The following is a 22,547-nucleotide window of genomic DNA, read 5'->3' as shown; positions in this document are numbered from 1 at the left end:
TTGCCTTTAATCCACTGAAGACCTGTATCTAGTGTGATATAGTAATAGGATTTCCTCATAATAGAAACCTTAACACACACAGGTGTACAATGTAACTCTGCGATAACTTCACCAATACATCATATTAATTTGTGCGAATTCGAAATTTTATCTACCTTATCTAAATTATCTGGTGACTTAATAGTTAGAATTGTAATCATGGTTCGTTTTATTGCATTTAAAACCAAATGCACTAGTTCCCTGTAAAGTCCTGGCCACATGTCATTTCATCTCGTTCGTTCGTTTCAGCCGAAAGACGTCCACTGCTGGACAAAGGCCTCCCCCAAGGATTTCCACAAAGACCGGTCCTGCGCCGCTCGCATCCAGGCACTTCCCGTGACCTTCACTGTTAAAAGTATAACGAACTAAACTAGCGCCACCTAGTGTCATAGCTTCTGTAACCTGTTTAAATATGGAAAAGAAATAAAATAAATGCAGTCTGTTATCCGCCATTGTGTAGTTTCAATAGGTTATGGGCCCAGACCCGTTTTTATCAGTTTTTATCAAGTATTTTCGCAGTGTTCAGTAGTAAAATGTCAGGAAATTACTCAGTAAACGTTCCTAAACTGAAAGGGCGTGAGAATTATGACGACTGGGCATTTGCAGTTGAAAATTTTATGATCCTCGAAGGCGTCGATTTGTCTAGTAAAGAAGTGCTAGATGAACAGAATGACAGAAAAGCCAGAGCGAAGATGATCATGACCATCGATCCCACCCTTTACGTACACATTAAAGGGGAAAGTACAGTGCTGAAAGTGTGGAACAAATTGAAGTCACTGTTTGACGACTCCGGCTTCACACGCAAGATCAATCTACTGCGAAATCTGATCTCAATTCGCTTGGAGACGTGTGATTCCATGACTAGTTATGTTACACAGCTAGTAGAAACAGCACAGAAGCTAAAGGGGACTGGTTTCGATATCAGTGACGAGTGGGTAGGCTCTTTGCTGTTAGCGGGTCTCCCAGAGAAGTACAGTCCGATGATCATGGCGATCGAACACTCGGGGATGAAGCTGTGTGCTGATGCGATAAAGACGAAGCTTTTAGATATGGGCACGGATATTGAGGTGAAAACAGAAGGTGCATTCATTGCAAGAAATTCCTCAAAGCGACAAAGTCAAAATGGCAGTTACGGTAATTCAAATTATCGAAGAAGTAATGAAACGCAAAATGACAATTCTGTCAATGTCAATAATGTAAACAAATCTTCAAAGATTCGTTGTTACAAATGTAAACAGATTGGACATTTCAAGAGCCAGTGTACAGCAGGGAAAGCAAATTTGAATGCATTTAGTGCCGTTTTCTTGACAAGTCAATTCAGTCAGAACGACTGGTATGTGGATTCCGGCGCGAGTACTCACCTAGTATCAAACGAGAAGATGTTGTCGAATGTTTCGTATGAGCCGAAAACCAAAGAAATACTTGTGGCAAATCAGACCAGTGTGCAAGTAATATGTTCAGGAGACTTACAGATTACGACTGCAGTAGGAAACAAGCAGTATGAAGTAAATGTAAAGAATGTCTTATGTGTTCCTAACCTCACCGCTAATTTGCTGTCTGTGAGTAGAATCATTGCGAGTGGAAACAGAGTGGTTTTCAACAAGAAAGGCTGTTTTATCTACAACTCCCAGAATGAATGCATTGGTGAAGCAAAGTTAGAGAACAATGTCTATAGATTGAACATAGCAAGGTCACAGCAAGTTTTGGCAGCGACAGTAAAAACATCAGTAACTACATGGCACAGGCGGCTAGGTCACATAAACTCAAAAGACCTTGGCAAAATGAAGAATGGAGTGGTTGACGGCGTGACATTCCAAGAGAAAAGTGAAATTGACAAATCCAGTTGCACAATTTGCTGCGAGGGCAAGCAAACAAGGCTCCCGTTTCCTATGAGTGAAAGCAAAAGTCAGAATGTGCTGGACTTGGTTCACACAGACCTTTGTGGACCAATGGAGAACAGTTCGCTCGGAATGGCCAGATACATGTTGCTATTTGTAGATGACTATAGCAGAATGTGCTTTGTCTACTTTCTACAGTCAAAACATCAGACATTCAGATACTTCAAGGAATTCAAGACGTTAGTAGAAAACCAGAAATCCAGGAAGATAAAGGTTCTAAGATCTGACAATGGAGGTGAATTCTGCTCAACTGAGATGGAGGAATACTTGAAGCAAAGTGGCATAGTTCATCAGAAGACAAATGCATACACTCCGGAGCAAAATGGTGTATCAGAACGATACAATAGATCTATTATTGAAAAAGCCAGATGTCTACTTTTTGATGCTCAGTTAGAGAAAAAGTTTTGGGCTGAAGCTGTTAACACAGCAGTTTATATAAAAAATAGATCACCAGCAGCAGGATTGGAATGCGATGTTACACCTTTTGAAGTATGGACGGGCAGAAAACCGAATCTAAGTCACCTGCGAATTTTCGGTAGTCCAGTAATGGTCCATGTTCCGAAAGAGAAGCGCAGTAAATGGGATAAGAAAGCAAACAAGATGATCCTAGTTGGCTATTCGGAAAACACAAAAGGCTATCGCTTATAGAATCCAGATCAGCGGAAAATAGTTATTGCCAGAGATGTTGTGGTCATGGAGAACTCTAATGAGAACATGAAAGACGAGGATAACACAACCAGCAATCTGCCAGTAAAGAATAGTGAAGATAACCAAGGATTAGACCACTCTCAAGACCAAACTCTGGGCAGTCAGACAGATGTCACAGATGTTGAAGGACATAATGTAAGTGATCCAACTTATGTTCCAGATTCAAGTGAGTCTGACACCAGTTTTCATGACACTATGAGCCCCGAGGAAACTCATGTCACTACACAGACAGATGTGGAAAATGTTCCAGAAAAACGTGTAAGAAGAAAACCAGATAGATTCACATTTGCTAATATGTGCGTGGAGGAAGTGACAGGGGAACAAATTTCATTAGATGAAGTCATGAATGGACCTGAAAAAGAGCAGTGGAAAAGTGCAATTCAAGATGAGTTGAAGTCTTTCGATGATAATGGCACTTGGACACTAGTGGATAGGCCAGATAATGCTACCATAGTCAAGAATAAGTGGGTATTTAAAAAGAAACTAAACAGCGATGGTGGAGTGCGCTTCAGGGCTAGACCTGCCCACGCTACGTCTTCCTTACATTTCATCTCATTGAGACCTTATACTAGGATAAGCCACGCACGACATCTTTCTTTCCATTTTCATCTTCTTTTTCTGTGACTTTTCCTATTTCATTTTGGTGTCTACCCTCCTGTTATAAGACGCCAAGACAGTCTATCTTGGGTTGATCGTTCCAAATCCTTCACTTTTCTTTTTTGCCATTTCGTAAAAAGGAAAAAAATCGTTTCAGTCCACAGGCCGATGAAATTCAGCCACCTATGTATTTATATCCTTGAGTACCTAGTTAAGAAACACATGAGTATATGTAGAAATACAACAACATTGATCTTTGACATCAGTTTCTAAGCAACAAGTATACGTTAACGGAAATATGAGCCTTGAATTTGAATTAGTTAAATAAAAATATATTACTTATTTGTTAACTAGTATAAAACAATGTCTGCATGAAAAAATATTATAATTATGCTGTATGCATTTTCCAAGCAAAGTCTCATAGGCCTCATCCCAGGGATATTAACTTGGGCTATACTTAGGTACATCATATACCATCGTCCCGTAACTAAAGTGGCTAATATAGTCATAAGAACTGCCAAACTTAAGTATCAGTTGGCGAGACAAATAGCGCGCAAATCTTGATGACTATTGATTTGAGATCACAGACAAGAAGTGTAGGTAACTTCTACTCGCATCGAAAAGGTGAGGGTCGCTTGAAGCGCCTGGAATCAGGCAGAACAGGACTGATCGTTGTGGAAACCCTTGGAGGAGGACTTAATCCAGCAGTAGACTCAGTCAGTAGTTTCAGTTAAAGCGAACGAATAATAACTCCTCATTAGAGGACGGGAACGTGGTGTACGGGCAGGCCCACCAGGTGGACCGACGATCTGGTGAAGGTCACCCGAAGAACCTGGATGCAGGCAGTGCAGTACCAGTTGCTATGGAAATCCTTGGGGGGGGGGGGGGGGGCTCTGTCCAGCAGTGGACGTCATTTGGCTGAAACGAACGAAATAGACATCGTCTTTTTCCGAATACGTGGTCCAATCTATATTTGGATTAGATATAGGTAATTTCATGCTAAAACATCGGTGTGGGTCCATTGAGAAAGCCGATCCGCCATGTTTAGACTTTAGACTAGCGCGTAATGCGAGCCCACTCGTGTTACCTCATTGTGTTGAGTAACATGCGAAACAAGGACACTGTAATCTACTGGTATAAAAAACAAATTAGTTATTTATTTGCGATTTACCCGGTTTTCGAGTGGCGACCACGATTCGGGAGACGTAGTGCGGGCAGGCTTCCCACTAGGTGCACTGACGATCTGGTGAAGGTCACGGGAAGTACTTGGATGCAGCAGCGCAGGACCTTTCGTTACGGAAATCCTTGGGGGAGGCCTTTGACCAGCAGTGGACGTTATTTGGCTGCAACGAACGAACGGATATAATTTAAATCTAAACCCTCATATTTTGATCTAGCCAAAAGGTTGCGATTCGATCCACACTGGCAGCATTAAAATTACATAGAGTTGAATTTCATTAATTTAAAAGTACGGGTCTTGAGATATCTAGCCTACAAGTGACAGAAATGGATTTGATAACTCAAAGCCATGAAAAAAACATGAATAGCACCTATTCCAACAGAATTGATTATTGAAATTAATATTGACGTTGTACCTCAGTAGGTACATTGCCAATGCTGTGACGTCAGCAAGTTACAAGTTGTTTTGTTTGACACGCGGTAGGGTCAAGTGCGCGCGCGCCGCTGACGTCACGCACACACCCACCGGCGAAAGGTAAAGCGGCTGGTGGTCCTAAACTACAGACAGTGAGATTCGCTGTTTGTCTCTACCGGTCTTCGTGGATGCAAGTGATATACAGGGTGTTTCTTGTAAGGTGTCAAGCCGAAGGCAGGTGATAGGTGAGGACTAGACCTATCGATTTCACCCCCATGTACGTTCTACGATTTTTCATAGTTTAGAAGTTATCGTTAAATTTGTGATTTTTTCAAATTGTATGACCCAGTAGGCTTTAAATTTTTTTATCTTTTTTTTGGGTCGACTTTTCTCAGATTTCTCTTTTTTGACAGATTCCCTATTAATTGCAGATTTTTTAAAAAAATAATCAACTTCCTATCTTTGATGCAAGATAAAAAAATTTTTGCTAGAAACATAAAAAATATGTTTTTAGCGGAACATTCTAAAATTTTCAACTTAAAGGTTTGAAAAAAAAAAAGAACTTCCGTAGGTCCAAAATAATTTTAAAAACTGCGCAGTTTTATGAACTTTTATAATAACACAAAAAAACATGTACTTAATAGGCCATTATTTTCTGTAATCGATCCACTCAAGTGGCAAGTTGGAGATTCCGTTACATGTTTTTGACTTTCTTAGGACTAAGTAATGTTTGCAATCCCTTAAGTTTACGTTATGTAGAACACATTTAGAGACAATATCTGAAAAGAACATTTTTTATCCACAACGAGGAAGCTCTTGCCCTTCATCTGGTATACAATAGGGAATATGAAAATATTGATGAACTGCGGACAAAGCTGACTGAAGCACAAAACCAAATTAAAATGAAGAAGAAGGTTTTACAAAGAATTTTTTTGCGGCGTTGTCGAATGTGCATTCAGGTCAACGGTGGACATTTTGAACATTTACTTTAAATTAAATTATTACACCCATTTTATCTCTCACACACACACACACACACACACACACACACACACACACATACATACACACACACACACACACACACACACAACAACACACACACACACACACACACCACACACACACACACACTCTAATATGTAGGTATATCGAATTTAATCGTAAAGTAACAACCACCACTGTGGTCTTGTAGTAAGGCCACCTATTTAGGACAGCCAACTCCTCTGTGGTTTAGGATTCCGAGTGAAGCTCGCTGATCATCCATCAGTTTCCATCAGGTCAGATGAATGGCAAGAGATTCCTCGTTGTGGATAAAAAAATGTTCTGTTCAGTTATTGTCTTTAAATGTGTTCTACGTAACGTAAACTTAGAGAATTGCAAACATTAGTTAGTCCTAAGAAAGTCAAAAACATGTAACGGAATCTCCGACTTACCACTTTAGTGGAGCGATTACAGAAAATAATGGCCTATTAAGTACATGTTTTTTTGTGTTATTATGAAAGTTCAGAAAACTGCGCAGTTTTTAAAATTATTTTGGACCTATGGAATTTCTTTTTTTTTTAAACTTTTAAGTTGAAAATTTTAGGATGTTCCGCTAAAAGCATATTTTTTTATGTTTCTAGCAAAAATTTTGTATCTTGCATCAAAGATAGGAAGTTGATCATTTTTTTCAAAAATCTGCAATTAATAGGGAATCTGTCAAAAAAAAGAAATCTGAGAAAAGTCGACCCAAAAAAAAGATAAAAAAATTTAAAGCCTACTGGGTCATACAATTTGAAAAAATCACAAAATTAACGATAACTTCTAAACTATGAAAAATCGTAGAACATACATGGGGGTGAAATCGATAGGTCTAGTCCTCACCTATCACCTGCCTTCGGCTTGACACCTTACAAGAAACACCCTGTATATTTACTATGACGTCAGTCGCGTGCACATCTACTGGGGAAAAGCAAACAGTGCCAGTAGACGAAGTGGTATTAGTGACCGAATGAATTTCGCAATCGCTTCACGTCTAAAGACATCAACTGTTGGTCAAAGGACATTTTCAAGTAGGATTTCCACGGAACCATCCTGCGCTGCTGGCATCCAGGTGCTTCCCGCAACCTTCACTATCTGAGAGTCAGGTCTGCTGACATTACATATTCCTTCGCGTGGTTGCCACTTTAGAACTTTAGTTAGCATATGGGTGCTATGATTCCCACTCATATTAAACCATCTTTCTTCTAAAAGAATGGGGCATAACGCCAAACTTTAACCTTGCCACAACTGCAAAACCAGTAAAAAACCTTAAAACCTTGTCGAAAATTACAAATTAAAATATTATTCTCCAGCAAACAATACCTATACGTGCCACAAACGTCATTCATATCTACAATGCCATGTACGTTTTGTCATTGCAATAATAATTTGATCATACTTACTCAACAGTGTCATTAATTACCACGTCCAAATTAGGCGATGTCCACGGCACATCAAGCTGTGTATGCTATGTACTTGTATTAAGTGTTATTTTGCTACAAAAACATAGTCCGATGTATAGTTTAGTTCAGCAGTTATGCCTATCTCGAATTCTTGGCTCCTTTTAAGAGAAACATGTGGGCTCAAGGCCTAATGACTAGTCTTACAAAAAATAGACAATTTGAAACATAAACTGGAGCTGTTGGGCTGCTGGGATGGGACTACTAGCTTTTGCTAGCGCATCGTTAGTTCATATCAGCCAAATGATGAAGTCCACTGCTGGACAAAGGCCTCCTCCAAGGATTTCCATAACGATCCTGCACCGCCCGCATCCAGGCACCTGCCGCGACCTTCACCAGATCGTCGGTCCATACTGGGGGCCCACACTAACGCATACTTTCTCTACATTTTCGCTAAGCCTGAAAATTTTCTGAAAATCTTGAGGGCCTCCTGAACCAGATCAAGAAAAACAATCCCATAAAAATTGCATAATTTGAACAACATACTTTCGGTTTAAAACCAGGGTTCGAAAATATCCGATATTTATTATAAATATCAAATTCAAATTCAAATTCAAATATATTTATTCATAAAACATAGGTACAAAGGGTGATAATTATAATTGCAGTGAGCTCTATGCTTAACCTATTCAGGTACATGAATTATTTTGTGACTTCAGTCAGAATACATAATCAAATTTAAAATTATTATTAATTGTCAATTGAAATTAAATTATAGTTCGTTCGTTCGTTATTAGTCAGTCATTACGTTACATTAAGTTAAATAAAAATATAAATAAATCAGAATGTCAAGATATCATCTAAATAATCGTTAATATTATAATAGCATTTGTCAATTAGTAATTTAGATAGTGCATTTTTAAATTCATTATTACATAACATTCTTAAATTAACAGGCAGATTATTATACAGACGTGGAGCCATAATTATTACACTTTTCTTAAACATTGCAGTTTTACACATTTCAGTGCGTATATAAGGTTTCCTGGGGCGAAGGCGAACGTCCTTAGCGGATTCTATCAATTGAAATAGATGTGGATTGCATTTAACAAACTTGCAGCATTCATAGATGTATAGGCTAGGAAAGGTTAACAAACGTAGAGACTTAAAATATGGCTGGCAGCTCTCTGTTGGTTTCAGTCCACAAATGGCCCTAACGCATTTTTTCTGTGCCCTAAAAATAATCTCTCTGTAAGAGGAATTCCCCCAAAATATAATGCCATACCGTAGGGTTGCAACTACATGTCCGTGGTACACCATTAACAGTGCTCTCTGATCCACCACTTTAGAGAGCTTATAAAGTGCGAAAGAGGATGTATGTAATTTTTTACAAACATTCAAAGAATGTGATTCCCAAGTCATATTGCTGTCTATAATAACCCCCAAAAACTTTGCAGTATTTGTATTATTGATATTTGCCCCTCGAATATTGATATTCACATTCTGAGTAAGTTTTCTTTGAGAGAAATGCATTATGTTTGTCTTTTCTAAATTTATTTTGAGATTATTGTCACTTAACCAAATTGCAATGTTTTTTATAGTATTAGTAATGTCATTATTATAGTCAATATCAATGTCAGATTCAATAAATATAGTGCTATCGTCAGCAAATAATATTAGTGGATGTTTAGTACACGTATTAATGTCATTGATGTAAATTAAAAATAATAAAGGCCCAAGAACACTGCCTTGTGGTACACCACGGTTTACTTCCTTATAAATAGACCTATACTTTTTTTCTTGTTTCGTTGTTAAACATATTTGTGTTAATTCGGTACATTGGATTCTGTTTTCTAAGTAGGATCTTAATAGACTAAGACAGTTTCCGCGTACCCCATATTTATGGAGTTTATCTAGCAGTATTTTATGATCTACATTGTCAAAAGCCTTTGTCATGTCCATGTAAATGGCACATGTACATGACATGACAAATATCGGATATTTATGATATATATCCGATATATATCAACTTTGATATATATCAATTTTGTATGAAAGCCATAGTATTATTTTATTGTATTATTCATGAATACTATTGCATATGTGTTAATACACATGTTTTTAATGTTTATAAACCTTATAATCAGACAAATAAAGCAAAAACATAAAATATTCTTTTAAATTCGGCAAAATCAACTAAAAAAATAAAAATCTTATGTCAAAAAGTACAAATACAGTAACAAATTTTAAAAGTTGATATATATCATCAAAACCGGCTCGATATATATCGGATATATATCCGATATATATCTTGATATATATCCCTTGATATATATCCTCGAACCCTGTTTAAAACCCCAGCAATTTTGCGACAACTTTCAAGGAAGTTAAAAAATCTACACCTGAATAAACTGTAACCGATTTGAAACCAAATATTGTCATCAAAAACTCATTTTAAACCCAAGGCTAAATATTTGTCCATGTTGCGAAGAAGTGTGCAAACTTAAAGCATATTTGGTGCAACGGCAGATGATGTTTTTTGGATTTGTTTGCTGACGTAAAACAAGCAGAATTACTTGTTTTTTTGAAACTACAAGTCATCATACCATTGTTTAGTCGACAGCACGTCACTGTACACCTTTAAAGTATATTTTCAGTTAGAAACATCGAAAAAGCCTTTTCGTTTTTACAATAATTTTCAGGATATTCTTTTCTACGTCAATTTTTAGACGGTAAACAAAAATCTTTCTAATGAGCTTTGGCAAAAGGGAAAATCTATCTACTCCTATGCCAAATTCATTATACTGGTTAGCTGGTTTATGCGTAAAAGTTATCAAACCTATTAGAACAATTAAAATCGTATTATTCGCTACCACATAAGTATCCGAATTCGTTTTATTTACATCTGTAACTTATGCGTCTCATGACATAGGCCCGATCTCTAAATTGAAATTTTTGTCTTGAGCATAGGTACTCATCTTTAATCAAGTATGAACTTTTTACGCGACTGCGCTAGAAGGAGGGTTATGTTTTTATATTAATGCTTGAGTAGAATTATGAATACGCTCAAGTTGGAAATCTAAATTAGAATCCGAACCATTATTAGCTATTTTATTTTTTCAGTCCGTAATGAAACATTTTCAAAAATTCAAACCTAATTTTCAGATTTTACAATTACAGGATTGTCGCCCGTATTCACAAACGATGCTTGCTTGAACGCACAGCGTTGAATAGAGCTCTCTGATTGATCCGTGTGTCACCCTGTGCATCCATGCGCACTGTGAATACTCATAGTAACGTTTGTGAATACGGGCATGTATCTATTTTTAAGTTTAGAGTCATATAAGTGTCGTTTTAAAACACACAGCGGATAAGTAGGTATGTAATAAACTGGTAAAATCTTCCGGCATTATCTTCTTAATCCAAAACGAAATGACGAGACGAATTTTATTGCCTTTTAAACAACAGGTTATAAAGTACAGTAAAAATTTTGCAAGGTTTTTGTACATTGTATGATATGATTAACATATTTTTGGTGTGTAACTAGTGGAAAAAAATGTATGTGCATTGCAAAAACAGATTCAGATTCAGACAGAACATTGTGTCGGGCCACATCAATTTGATGGTCAATGTTAGATCATGCTTTCCTTTTGTGTAATTCTGCTTCTACCGCAATTATCCTCAAGCTTACATATTTTTTTCATCAATTGCTGCAACAATACATCTCACCGTGACAAATGTTTTAGAAGTAACTGTTATATCTTTAAATATTGACTATAAACTAGGCTCTGTCACAAAAAATGGCTCTAATGAATGTCTTCTCATCTCCCTTCATTCCATCGAGATCAAATTTCTGTCAGTTCTAATGGTATCAGTATACGATATACCTAATCGGCAATTGCAGCGATGACATCTCCATCAAATAATGCACACACAGTGCACCCTTGTGAACAAATAGGCCGGGTCACAGCGCCGGTTTTAGAATAAATGGCACATTGTGTTGGGTCGCATGTCAGATGCAATTGACCGGGCCGGGCATAGATGCTGATTGTTTTGACACAGTATAAGGGAAGAGTAGTACGTCTTCAGACAAGCCATAACATACATAGACTATTTCACACGAACGAACAGGAGCACAACATCCCTCTCTGATTTAATCGGATATCTCATCAGCATCAGGTCTGCCTGCTGCTGTCTTTCCCGAAGACTATAATCCGGGCATTTTCAAGGCGAGAGTGAATAGGCACTTACAGGGCAGATATGTACCATCCTAGACTGCATCTCACTTAACACCCGGTCAAATACCTGCCTTGTCTAGCATTAAAAAAAGTGGTATCTACAGTTCAAAAGAGTGGCTAATAGGGTAAAGGGCACCCCAGTCAATTGACATTACTTTTTTATGCGCTGTCAAAACATGATCTTCCATATTATATTTGACATTGAGACTGAAGTTATCAGGTCGCAAACTCAATTTTCTGAAAATTAATTTAAAATCTACTAAAAATTTGATTTTCAGAGCCAATTGAAAACTCGATTTTAAGAGCTAGAGTTTTTTAAAAGAAGTCGAGTTTAACAGTTTAACACACGCTGTGTGGACGCAAAATTTTTGATATTAAGACCTATTATGAAGACTTACTGTTCCATTTTACTGTGGCATAATAGACAGTATCTATGGTTTTAATAGGATCTAATGTAATTTAGATACGATCGTTGCACATCTTGCATGCCAAAAGAAGTATTCATCTTCCAATTACAGAGGCACTCTTGTTGATATTATATCTGTATTCAGAATTACATATGTTTGGGTTTAATTAATTTTTGGAACTTGTACTTTTTGAGGGTAGTTTCTCAAGAGGTAATGAATATTACACCACACTGCTTGGGGTTTGATTTTAGTACCTATCTCTTCCAATGGATTTGTACTTTTTTTATCCTCACTTACTTTGTCAAGAATTTTCCAGGCTTATAACAAAATCTGCCTCTTTTCCATGAAAATGTTAAACGCTAATACTTACATAAGTAAAATGAATCTATCATGTTTGCCTTGTCACTTCAAGGCAATCAAAAAACCTTGGTGACAGAAAACAATGGGAAAATTTGGTATTACTAGTACTATTTTGTACAGTCAGCGCAAATAGTTCGTGACTCCCAAAGTGGCCAAAAAGTTGAAAACAACCTTATTCCAATGGTAACAAAGATGTGTTGCGAACTTATTAGCTACTTTGGGTGTCACGAACAACACTCGACATCAAATAAATCGACCCTCCCGCGACAAGCACTTTCAAACGTATGCATCCCCACTTCCCACCAATATTAGCATTTAAAAGCCTAGTTCTAAACTTCATTTCATTAAAGGAAAGGTTTTTACCCCAAAAATGTGTCTGTAGAAGAATCCAGAGTCACTTCTTCAAAAAATACCTAGGTAGTTACGCTTGAGCCAACGTTTATGGCTATAAAACTGTTAAATTGGGATTAATCGCTATCCATCTGTTAAAGAGGACTCGTGAAATTATTATTTGGTTTTATAACCATAAAAATTGGTCTAATTGATCCCAGAGGTGAGCCCAAAGTGAGGTCTTTTTTCAAGTCACATTTATGGTATATGTTAATAATTTATTAAGAAATGAAATGTGTTTTTCTTTGAGGATATTTATTGGGCTTTCAAATAACACCAATATTGTTGGGGCACCATGATTGTGTCAGCAGAAGAAAATCTTTAAAGTTCGCGTCGCGGAAGGGTCGATTTATTTGATAGTGTATTTGACGCTGACTGTACTCTGTGGTTTCACATTATTGCACTAATGTCTTTATGTACAGAGGCCACAACTCGACAAACATCGTTCAGTTAGTATAATCTGTCTATTTTTGTCACTTTTTATTGGCCTGTATTTTTCCAAACGGATTTTGAAGAAAATGGAAACTCAGATAAGTATACTGTCGCGTCCTTTTAGTCTGTAATTAAATTAAATATCGTAAAGTGAACACACAGTTAAAAAAATTTGAAATATTAATGCTTGGAAATGTACGAGTAATCCTAAAATAACACTAATTTGTATTGAATGGAAATTGCTCAATGCTCATGTTACATTAATTTTAACATCCTAGTTAATAACATAACATCCTAGTTAATAATATTAGTGTCGGCCGTTTGGTGTAGGTAGTCGTTCGATTCCCGGCCGGGCAGAAATTGAAATGATGAATTTTAATTTCTGTGATGGGTATATTAACATAGTAACACCCAGTTACTATGTATAATATGTATGTAGTGTAAAATGTGCAATGATATTACATATTTATTTATTTAATAGTGCATGCGACTCTACGTAGTTCAAACATTAAAGTATTCAGGATGAATTTTCTTCAATGTTTCCTGAAAAACTTAAAATAATATAACTTGTAGTTATTCTCTCGGATACTTATAGGCTCAAACTCATAAAATGTCCCTAAAATATTACCAATAGGGTTCAAAATACAGTGGCAAGATAACGCATCATCTAAAAGAGTCAAAGAATCATTGGGCATCATTATGATACCTTGTTCACACCATGTCCAAATGCCGTCACAACTGGCGTCAATTACGGTCGTTTGACACCTGACCCGCGCTATTGCGATGTGCGCGAGTACTTACGCGCTCGGCGATCGCTGGGGTGACCATGGTGAAAGATATAAATACAGACTATCACAAGTGAGGGTTGAAACAAATACAATTACAACCTATGGCCTAATTCACGTATTTTGACAGTCAAGATCTCGCTGACGTTCAGAAGTCGTCCCATTGAAAAACTGTTCCAAATCCGTATTCACAAGGGTCATTTCGATAAAACGATTACTCGATAGGATCGCAACTCAGCGATTTGTAGTCGTTAAGTTTTGTTACGTGAATGAGGCTACTAGTCAAGTTAACTGCGCATCTCGCTGGAATGCGACTCATCCGCACATCTCCCCACGGTCGACCCGTTCTTACCAGACCGTCGATGTGACGTCACGGCCGCCAGGTGCGCAGTTAACTTGACCGGGTTGTATGTTTTTTTTTACTTTTTGGGTAATTTTTATACAGCTCTTTAACAAAATCTCTATTTTGTTCCAGAATCCAATCGGATGTGGGCGAGCGCTTCCTTCGTGGGTGTGCTCATCATCATCGGTCTACCGTTATGGTGGAAGACCACCGAAGTGTACAGGTAATGTTATTAAAAATTATAATCATTTAAGCAACTGCAGATCTTACGTCTTCCAGCCCGAAAATGTAGTGTGGGCAGGCCACCCACTAGGTGAACCGTCGATCTGGTGAAGGTCGCTGCAAGTACCTGGATGCAGGCAGCGAAGGACCGGTCGCTATGGAAATCCTTGTCCAGCAGTGAAAGTTATTTGGCTGAAAACGAAGCAGCGCTGCTCTGCTAAAATTTTGCTTTAGAGATAAATCTTTTGCATGAAAAAGGAGGGAATAATTCAGTTGTATAGGAGACTCTTTATTTTTGTGCTCTTGTTTTAGAGAAGTTGTGGTGTATATTATTTTTTCATTGATTCATTTTAAGGTATTTTTCTCTCCTTACAGGGTAGCACTGCCCTACGACAAGATCAGTGCCTTCAACGAGCTGCCAAGCGTGATCGCTTCCGAGCTGACGATCCTCGCCAATGACCAGCAGACCGCGGCAGAAGTAGCTAGCTTCATACAGAAGGCTTTCCAGGACGAAGGTAAGGCAGAACAACCCACTACAATACTCGTATGTCGAATCTTCTTAACAGTTTGGAACTACATGTCTTTAAATTAAGCCTGTGTAAGTCTAAGGTGTGATATTATTTGAAGAAATTCGACACTTCGTGCTAGGTTGATGCGCTAGTATACGTATAGTAGACCACAGTTACAGCTACCCATTTCCATGTTCTCTTGATCTATTGCAAATAATCATCATTTGATGAGAGCAAAAGAAAAAGGAAATAAGAACTGTGGCTCGCTTTGCAATATAAACTATTTTAAGTCCAGTTTATTTTGATTTATCATAACTACCATGTGAATCACTTCTTATTGCTGTAAAAATGTGAAAAACAACGCTGCTCCAACCGTCAAGTCTAGCCTCTCGTACTTATCCCAATATTGAGCAAGTAAAGTAGTATTATGGATAACAGTATAGTAATCATTTTATTTACAGACATCCTCAACATAACAATCAAAAAGTCAGTGCTATCAGACGACCTCCACCGCACCTTAGAATCGGTGTCTGACGAGCAAGATATCTTGAAGCGAGTGGCAGCGAGCGTCGACCTGACCAGTCACAACCAGTTCCACTTGGTACAGAGACGGCCACTGAAGCAAGATGTGTGGTTGGCTGGAGAGAGGGTTATGTTCTTCAAAGATGCCAAGGGTAGGCCCGTTCATCATCATCATCATTTCAGCCAGAACAGTTCATGAGTGCAACAACAACTATAGATATAAATGTCGTGGGGCCGACTGGGCTTTTTTCAGTACTCTTTTTGCGTCTCATGCCAAAGATTTTACTCGAGCCGACCTGAGCGCGACTGATAGTGCAGAAATTATGTCCGATACTTTTACGTATTGTGCAGATGTTGCGATTGGTCGCGCTCCAACTAGAGGTGTACGTAGATGTGATTGGTGGAATGAATCGCTGGTAGAAATTAGGAAAAAGTTTCGCCGGGCTCGCCGTAAGCTTAACACACTTCGAAAGGCAAATGTTACTGGGGATGCATATGAAAATGCTTTATGTTCTTTGAGGGTTGCCAGGTCCCATTATCGAGCTGCTGTAACTAAAGCCAAGGGCGTGTTACTGCGGAAAACAGTCGAGAGATTAGAAAAAGAGGGTCCGTGGTCTCCGATATATCATGAATTCAAAGCTAACCGTAAATTAGATATTGCTTATATTTCTAACATAAAAATTAACAACACTCATACGGTGGGTGTAGAGGAAACAACAGGTGCTCTTCTTAACGCTCTTATACCCGACGATAGTGTGTCTGACGATAACGATTATCATCGGGACGTCAGAGATGCTATTGCGGTGCTGCCTGAGTCGCCTATGTCTTCTATTCCTAGCCTTGATGAGTTTTACGATATAGTAAATAGTTTACCCTTAAACAAAGCATCGGGCGAAGATAAAATATCAAATAAAATGATTAAAGCAGCGTGTAAAACAGCCGGAACGGATATTCTTAATGTTTTCACTCGTTGTAACTCGGAGGACGTGTTTCCGAGTATATGGCGTCGCGGATTTATTAAAATTATACCAAAGGGAGGTGACAAACCGCCCGAAGATCCTAAATCGTACCGACCTATTACATTACTTCCCTCATTAGGTAAACTGTTAGAGCGATTAGTAGTGCCGCGTTTGCTACCGGGTGGTCCAATTTTTCACGAGCAGCAGTTTGGCTTCACCGCCGGGAAGTCTACTGCAGATGCAGTAATATCTGTTAGACAAAAAGTGACGTCCTCGGTGGCAAAGTACGTTGTAGGAATATTCCTCGATATTTCAGGTGCCTTCGACAATGCTTGGTGGCCGATCCTGCTCTTAAAACTGAAAGTTCGTGGATGCTATAGTAATATACAGGGTGTTTGGCGCATCGTGTGCCAAAATGATTTGACGGATAGAATGGGTCATTTCCTATATTTTCAGCCCCCATAACACGTTCCATGCCAGGCGGCTACTTTTTTAATAATTTTTAGTAATTTCACCAAAATACCCAAATCGCATCATTTAATTTCAATTTAAAAAAAAACTACTAGGCGTAGCCTCAAAGTAAATATTTTGTGAAGTTTTTACCTGCTTTGAACTTATTGTAAAGTAAAAAAAAAGGTTCAAAATTCAAAAGGATGATGGGCAACAATGTATGGAAAGTGGTACCCGCTCCAATAGCCATAACCGATATATATTTCAAAAGGTCTTTAGATGTAGGAAAATGTCTGCTATGGGGCCAGTTCTAATTCACGTTTTGAAAGCAGTAATTCCACTATGTATTATAATGAAAGTATAACACAATCATCCATGTATACGAGTATGTATTATGACTACAATATATTAATATAACTAAAAGAAGCAATGAAAAGGAAAGGATTATACCTACGACGAACTACCCAAGCTATTAACCCTTTATTCGCTTTCATCATCATCATCATGATCATTTTAGCCATATGACGTCCAGTTGAACATAGGCCTCCCCCAATGATTTCCACAATGGCCGGTTGGTGGCGGCCTGCATCTAGCGCCTTCCCACTACCTTTATGAGGTCGTCGGTCCATCTTGTGAGTGGACTTATTGGGTCTTGTAGATTTATTCGCTTTAGCCACCCATAACAAAACCTTTAACAAGTAATAAAACTCCCCCCTTTATTAATAAAAGTTACACCCTAGTTGAACTCTGGCTTTAATTGTCATTTGGTATGGAAATGTCATTTTAATCCAAGGTTCATCCTAGGTATAACCTTTTTTTAATAAGGGGGTAGTAGTTCTTCAAATAAAAACATTTATTTCTCTATCAATAATTATAGAGTTGAGGAAGGATGCTGGAGCAGTAAACCCTTCATGCTTCGCATAATATAAGTACCATACGATGTACATGTATGATACTTCGGTTACACAAAAAATATGTTTATCTTCGAACGCAACCAGATCTGAGGATGGTGGCCATAGTAAATGTTGTTCGTCTTGGTAAGACCTTTCAAATGACACTACAAACATAACTATTGGAGCCGGGTACCATTCTGCAAAATAGTATGTTTATTTTCGAACACAACCAGATCTGAGGCTGGTGGCCATAGTAAAAGTTGTTCATCTTGGTAAGACCTTTCAAACGATACTAGACACATATCTATTGGAGCCGGGTACCATTTTGCCCATTGTCCTTTGAATATCAGTCCGAGTAGAGTCAATGCACTAATTTAAGGAATTTGTGAAGTTGTTGTTATTATTTAAACAAGATTAGTATACCGTTTGAATGGGGATAGACTAGAGAAGTTTTCATAAAATCCGAAGATCGCTATCTCTTTTAATTTTTTTATTATAGCCATGTAAACTTAATTGTTCAGTTCATTTTTAACTTTTCGGAAAACTTCAAAGCTGAATTAAAAAAAAACTAGATGATATTTGCCAGTAAATTTAGATTTGATGCAACCCTACATCAATGCACGTCAAAACAAAATATTTACTTTGAGGCTACGCCTAGTAGTTTTTTTTTAAATCGAAATTAAATGATGCGATTTGGGTATTTTGGTGAAATTACTAAAAAATTCATATAAAAGTAGCCGCCTGGCATGGAACGTGTTATGGGGGCTGAAAATATAGGAAATGACCCATTCTATCCGCCAAATAATTTTGGCACACGATGCGCCAAACACCCTGTATATTCACTACTGCACTCGTACTTTTGTAACGGTACAACTAAATTAAAACTCGGCCATCATGCTGAATCAAAGGTGCTAACGCGCGGCTGTCCCCAAGGATCGGTCCTAGGGCCCTACCTTTGGAATTTGGGTTTCGATGATTTTCTAGCATTACCATTACCCGAAGGCTGTTCGTTAACCGGGTACGCTGATGACGGTCTCCTTTTAATAGAGGCTGACACTAGATCAAAGCTTAAAAATCTAGCGGATACATGCTTGAATTTAATATCTCAATGGGGAGACAGGAATCGTTTGCAGTTTGCCCCTCACAAAACTTATCAGCTTCTATTAAAAGGTAATCTTAAGGTTTTGCCTCGCATTAAATTCAATGAAATAACTGTTAAAAAACGGGAATCTGTTTGCTATCTCGGACTAATTTTAGAGAAAAACTTTAGTTTTGTCGAGCACATTAAACAGATCGGTGAAAAAGCTAAAAAGAACTTTTATGCCTTAAGTCACATTTCAACCTCGACGTGGGGTCTTACGTTTAAAATCCTCCGAGTAATATATTCGGCCACTTATTTAAGCTCCATTTGCTATGGTGCACCAGTTTGGGCTGACAGAGCTACTATAGGAGCCGCTCGACGGAAACTACTCCAAAGTCAACGCCTTGCATTGATTTTTCTCTGCAAAGCTTACAGAACTGTGAGCACGGAGGCTCTGCCAGTCCTGGCTGGTGTACTGCCGGTCGACTTAGAGGTACAAAAGCGTGCGGCTATGTACTTCGCATCAAGGGAAAATATAACCTCCGATTTCTTAAATAGCCGCGATCGTTCTAAAATAAGTCGATTATTTGATTCCCGAGAAGTCGTTGAAGAAGATTTACTTAATGAATGGCAAAAAAGATGGGATACGTCAGTCAAAGGACGTCACTTATATAAATTTTTCCCGAATGTACGCGAACGTCTAACTAGGCGATGGTTAGAAATCGACCATTGCTCGTCGCAGTTCAATGAGGTGAATTCAAACTAGTTCCGTCTCCTTTTTGCGAGTGTTCCACTCATGATGTCAGTCATGAGCAGTCTGCCCATCATATCTTGTGGGAGTGTGATCTTTGGAAACATGAACGTGATATAATGCTTAATTCAATACAACATACATCTGTTTCCGCAATTTATTACACCGATCTTGTCGCGACAAGGAAAAATTTCCGTGCTTTTAAGCGATTTTGTGAAAAATATTATTGGCAGGTAGTTGCTAATTGCTCATAAGATAGGCCCCCTTAATTTAATTTATTGTCCGTGGTGCATAATCTTTTTCTTAAAGGTTTTAAACCTTTGTTTGTCACCTGTCATCCGCTTTGCAATGGAGGGAAGTCGAACCTTAATTTCGAACTCCTCCTATGTTCTTCTGATTAATTTCGTTGCGGGTCCAATGACAGTTTAACTTTCCCCCGGGACAAACTTGACCTTCATTGGTTGGGTTTTTGTGGCGGTCAAGCTGTAGATCCTGGCTACACAGGAGTTGCAGTGGTGGGAACGAGAGGTGGGAATAGTCCCGTTCAGCCAGAACGTCCACTGCTGACCATAGGCCTCCCCCAATGATTTCCACATCGCCCGGTTGGAAGCGGCCTGCATCCAGCGCCTTCCTGCTACCTTTATGAGGTCTTCGATCCACCTTGTGGGTGGACGTCCCACGCTCCGTTTTCCGGTACGTGGCCTCCACTCCAGAACCTTGCTGCCCCATCGGCCGTCAGTTCTGCGTACTATGTGCCCTGTCCATTGTCATTTCAGCTTGCTATTCCTGCGGGGTTTGTCAGCGACTTTAGTACGTTTACGGATTCCTCTTTTCTGATTCAATAGAGCGTGGGCCTATCGACTCGACCTATAGTGATATCACCTGCCGTATTTCAAGTTCTGAATTTCCTTTCCAGCATCACCAACCCTGGTCCAAGCGCTCAAGCAATGGGTATACCAGACCAAGGTCCTCCAAGGCGCTCGCTCAGAAGTAGCTGATGCAGCACGCCGCACGCGCTTCCCGCCTGGTGCAGCGTACCACGTGGTGTTGTCCGTGATACACCCCAGGCCTGACCAGCTCGAGGTGCAGTTCAACGCTAAGGATGCTGTCGAAGGTAGGATAATAATCTTCCAGATGCTAGATCTTGGTATTTTTGAAGTTATCTTGTCGTCATTAAAGTTAGCTGGTAACTTATGGGATCTATTATTTATAAGACAGTTCCATCTTCCAGTTTTCCCAGATACTAAACCCTGGTCTTTTTGAAGCTGTTGACTTAGGAACTGTCTTATCGTCATTAAGGTTAGCTGGTGACTTAGGAATTAAAAGACAGTCCCAAGGTCAGTTAATGAAGGTTCTTCATTCCTCATGACAGTGTGATTTGACAAGGAGTCCGTTCAGGGCTCCTAATAGGTATGTATCTGGTTGTAAAGAGCTGCCTTTTAATAATACTGATCTAATTCGTCTCTTGTTTAGCGAATCAGATGCGAAGAACATTATCCAGCCAGGATTATTATAAATGGAACAGTTGCTCGAGCAATGATTCCATCCTCATCTCATCAAGCTAAAATTTAGGGGTGATAGGTTTGATCTGGGAACAAAACTGCACAATCTGATATCCTGGCGACTGATCATCATTGAGGTAAGCAGTGGTAACCCAACAAACCTCCGTTCCACATACAATGGGTATACCAGACCAGGGTCCTCCAAGGCGCGCGCTCAGAAGTAGCTGATGCAGCACGCCGCACGCGCTTCCCGCCTGGTGCCGCGTACCACGTGGTGTTGTCCGTGATACACCCCAGGCCTGACCAGCTCGAGGTGCAGTTCAATGCCAAGGATGCTGTCGAAGGTGACTTTTGCCATTCGAAATGACACTACTGCCAAACTCTTTAGGGCCAAAATAATAGACTACTAAGATCGCTCACCGTGGAGTCTAACGCCAAAAGACGCACTTTTTGAAGTTAGTTTAGTAACTGTCTGATCATAACCAGCTAGAGGTCCAGTTCAACGCCAAGGATGCTGAGTGTGTCGTTATTAAAGTTAGCTGGTAACTTACAGGATCTATTATAAGACAGTTCCATCTTCCAGTTTTCCCAGATACTAAACCTTGGTCTTTTTGAAGCTGGTGATTTAGGAACTGTCTTATCATCATTAAGGTTACCTGGTGACTTAGGAACTAAAAGACAGTTCCAAGGTCAGTTATAAAGGTTCTTCATTCTAAATGACAGTGTGATTTGACGAGGATTCCACTCTGCAATCCATATAGGTACGTAACTGGTTATAAAGGACAGACTTTTTGAAATACTGTTCTTACTCATCTCTTGGCTGGATGCTGAAGAATTGCATCCAGGACGCTAATAGTTGGAGTATTTGCTCAAGCAATAATTCAATTCTCATCTCATCAAGCTATAATGTAACGGTGATAGGTGTAATTCGGGCACAAAACTGCATAGCCCGATGTCCTGGCGACTGATCATCATTGAGGTAAGTAGTGGTCACCCAACAACCCTCTCGTTCCACATACAATGGTCACCAGACCAGGGTCCTCCAAGGCGCGCGTTCAGAAGTAGCTGATGCAGCACGCCGCACGCGCTTCCCGCCTGGTGCAGCGTACCACGTGGTGTTGTCCGTGATACACCCCAGGCCTGACCAGCTCGAGGTCCAGTTCAATGCCAAGGATGCTGTCGAAGGTGACTTTTGCCATTCGAAATGACACTACTGCCAAACTCTTTAGGGCCAAAATAATAGACTACTAAGATCGCTCATTGTGGAGTCTAACGCCAAAAGACGCAGTTTTTGAAGCAAGTTTAGTAACTGTCTGATCATAACCAGCTAGAGGTCCAGTTCAACGCCAAGGATGCTGAGTGTGTCGTTATTAAAGTTAGCTGGTAACTTACAGGATCTATTATAAGACAGTTCCATCTTCCAGTTTTCCCAGATACTAAACAT

At 39.1% G+C, this 22,547-nt stretch overlaps 1 protein-coding gene across 1 annotated transcript in view; it reads left to right on the top strand.

Moving 5' to 3' along the window:
• The window catches only part of LOC135082428 (GPI transamidase component PIG-S), a 107,282-nt gene that overhangs the window by 50,531 nt on the left and 34,204 nt on the right, over positions 1–22,547 (top strand). Inside the window, exons 2-5 of the mRNA XM_063977223.1 lie at positions 14,347–14,437; positions 14,812–14,951; positions 15,407–15,619; positions 20,518–20,715. Coding sequence (XP_063833293.1) covers positions 14,347–14,437; positions 14,812–14,951; positions 15,407–15,619; positions 20,518–20,715 — 642 coding nt within the window. The remainder of the gene's footprint in view (positions 1–14,346; positions 14,438–14,811; positions 14,952–15,406; positions 15,620–20,517; positions 20,716–22,547) is intronic.

This window comes from Ostrinia nubilalis, chromosome 21 (genome assembly GCF_963855985.1).
Source record: "Ostrinia nubilalis chromosome 21, ilOstNubi1.1, whole genome shotgun sequence".
Lineage (NCBI taxonomy): Eukaryota > Metazoa > Arthropoda > Insecta > Lepidoptera > Crambidae > Ostrinia > Ostrinia nubilalis.
Note: the sequence above shows the minus strand (reverse complement) of the source record. Positions and strands in the feature narration are given on the sequence as shown.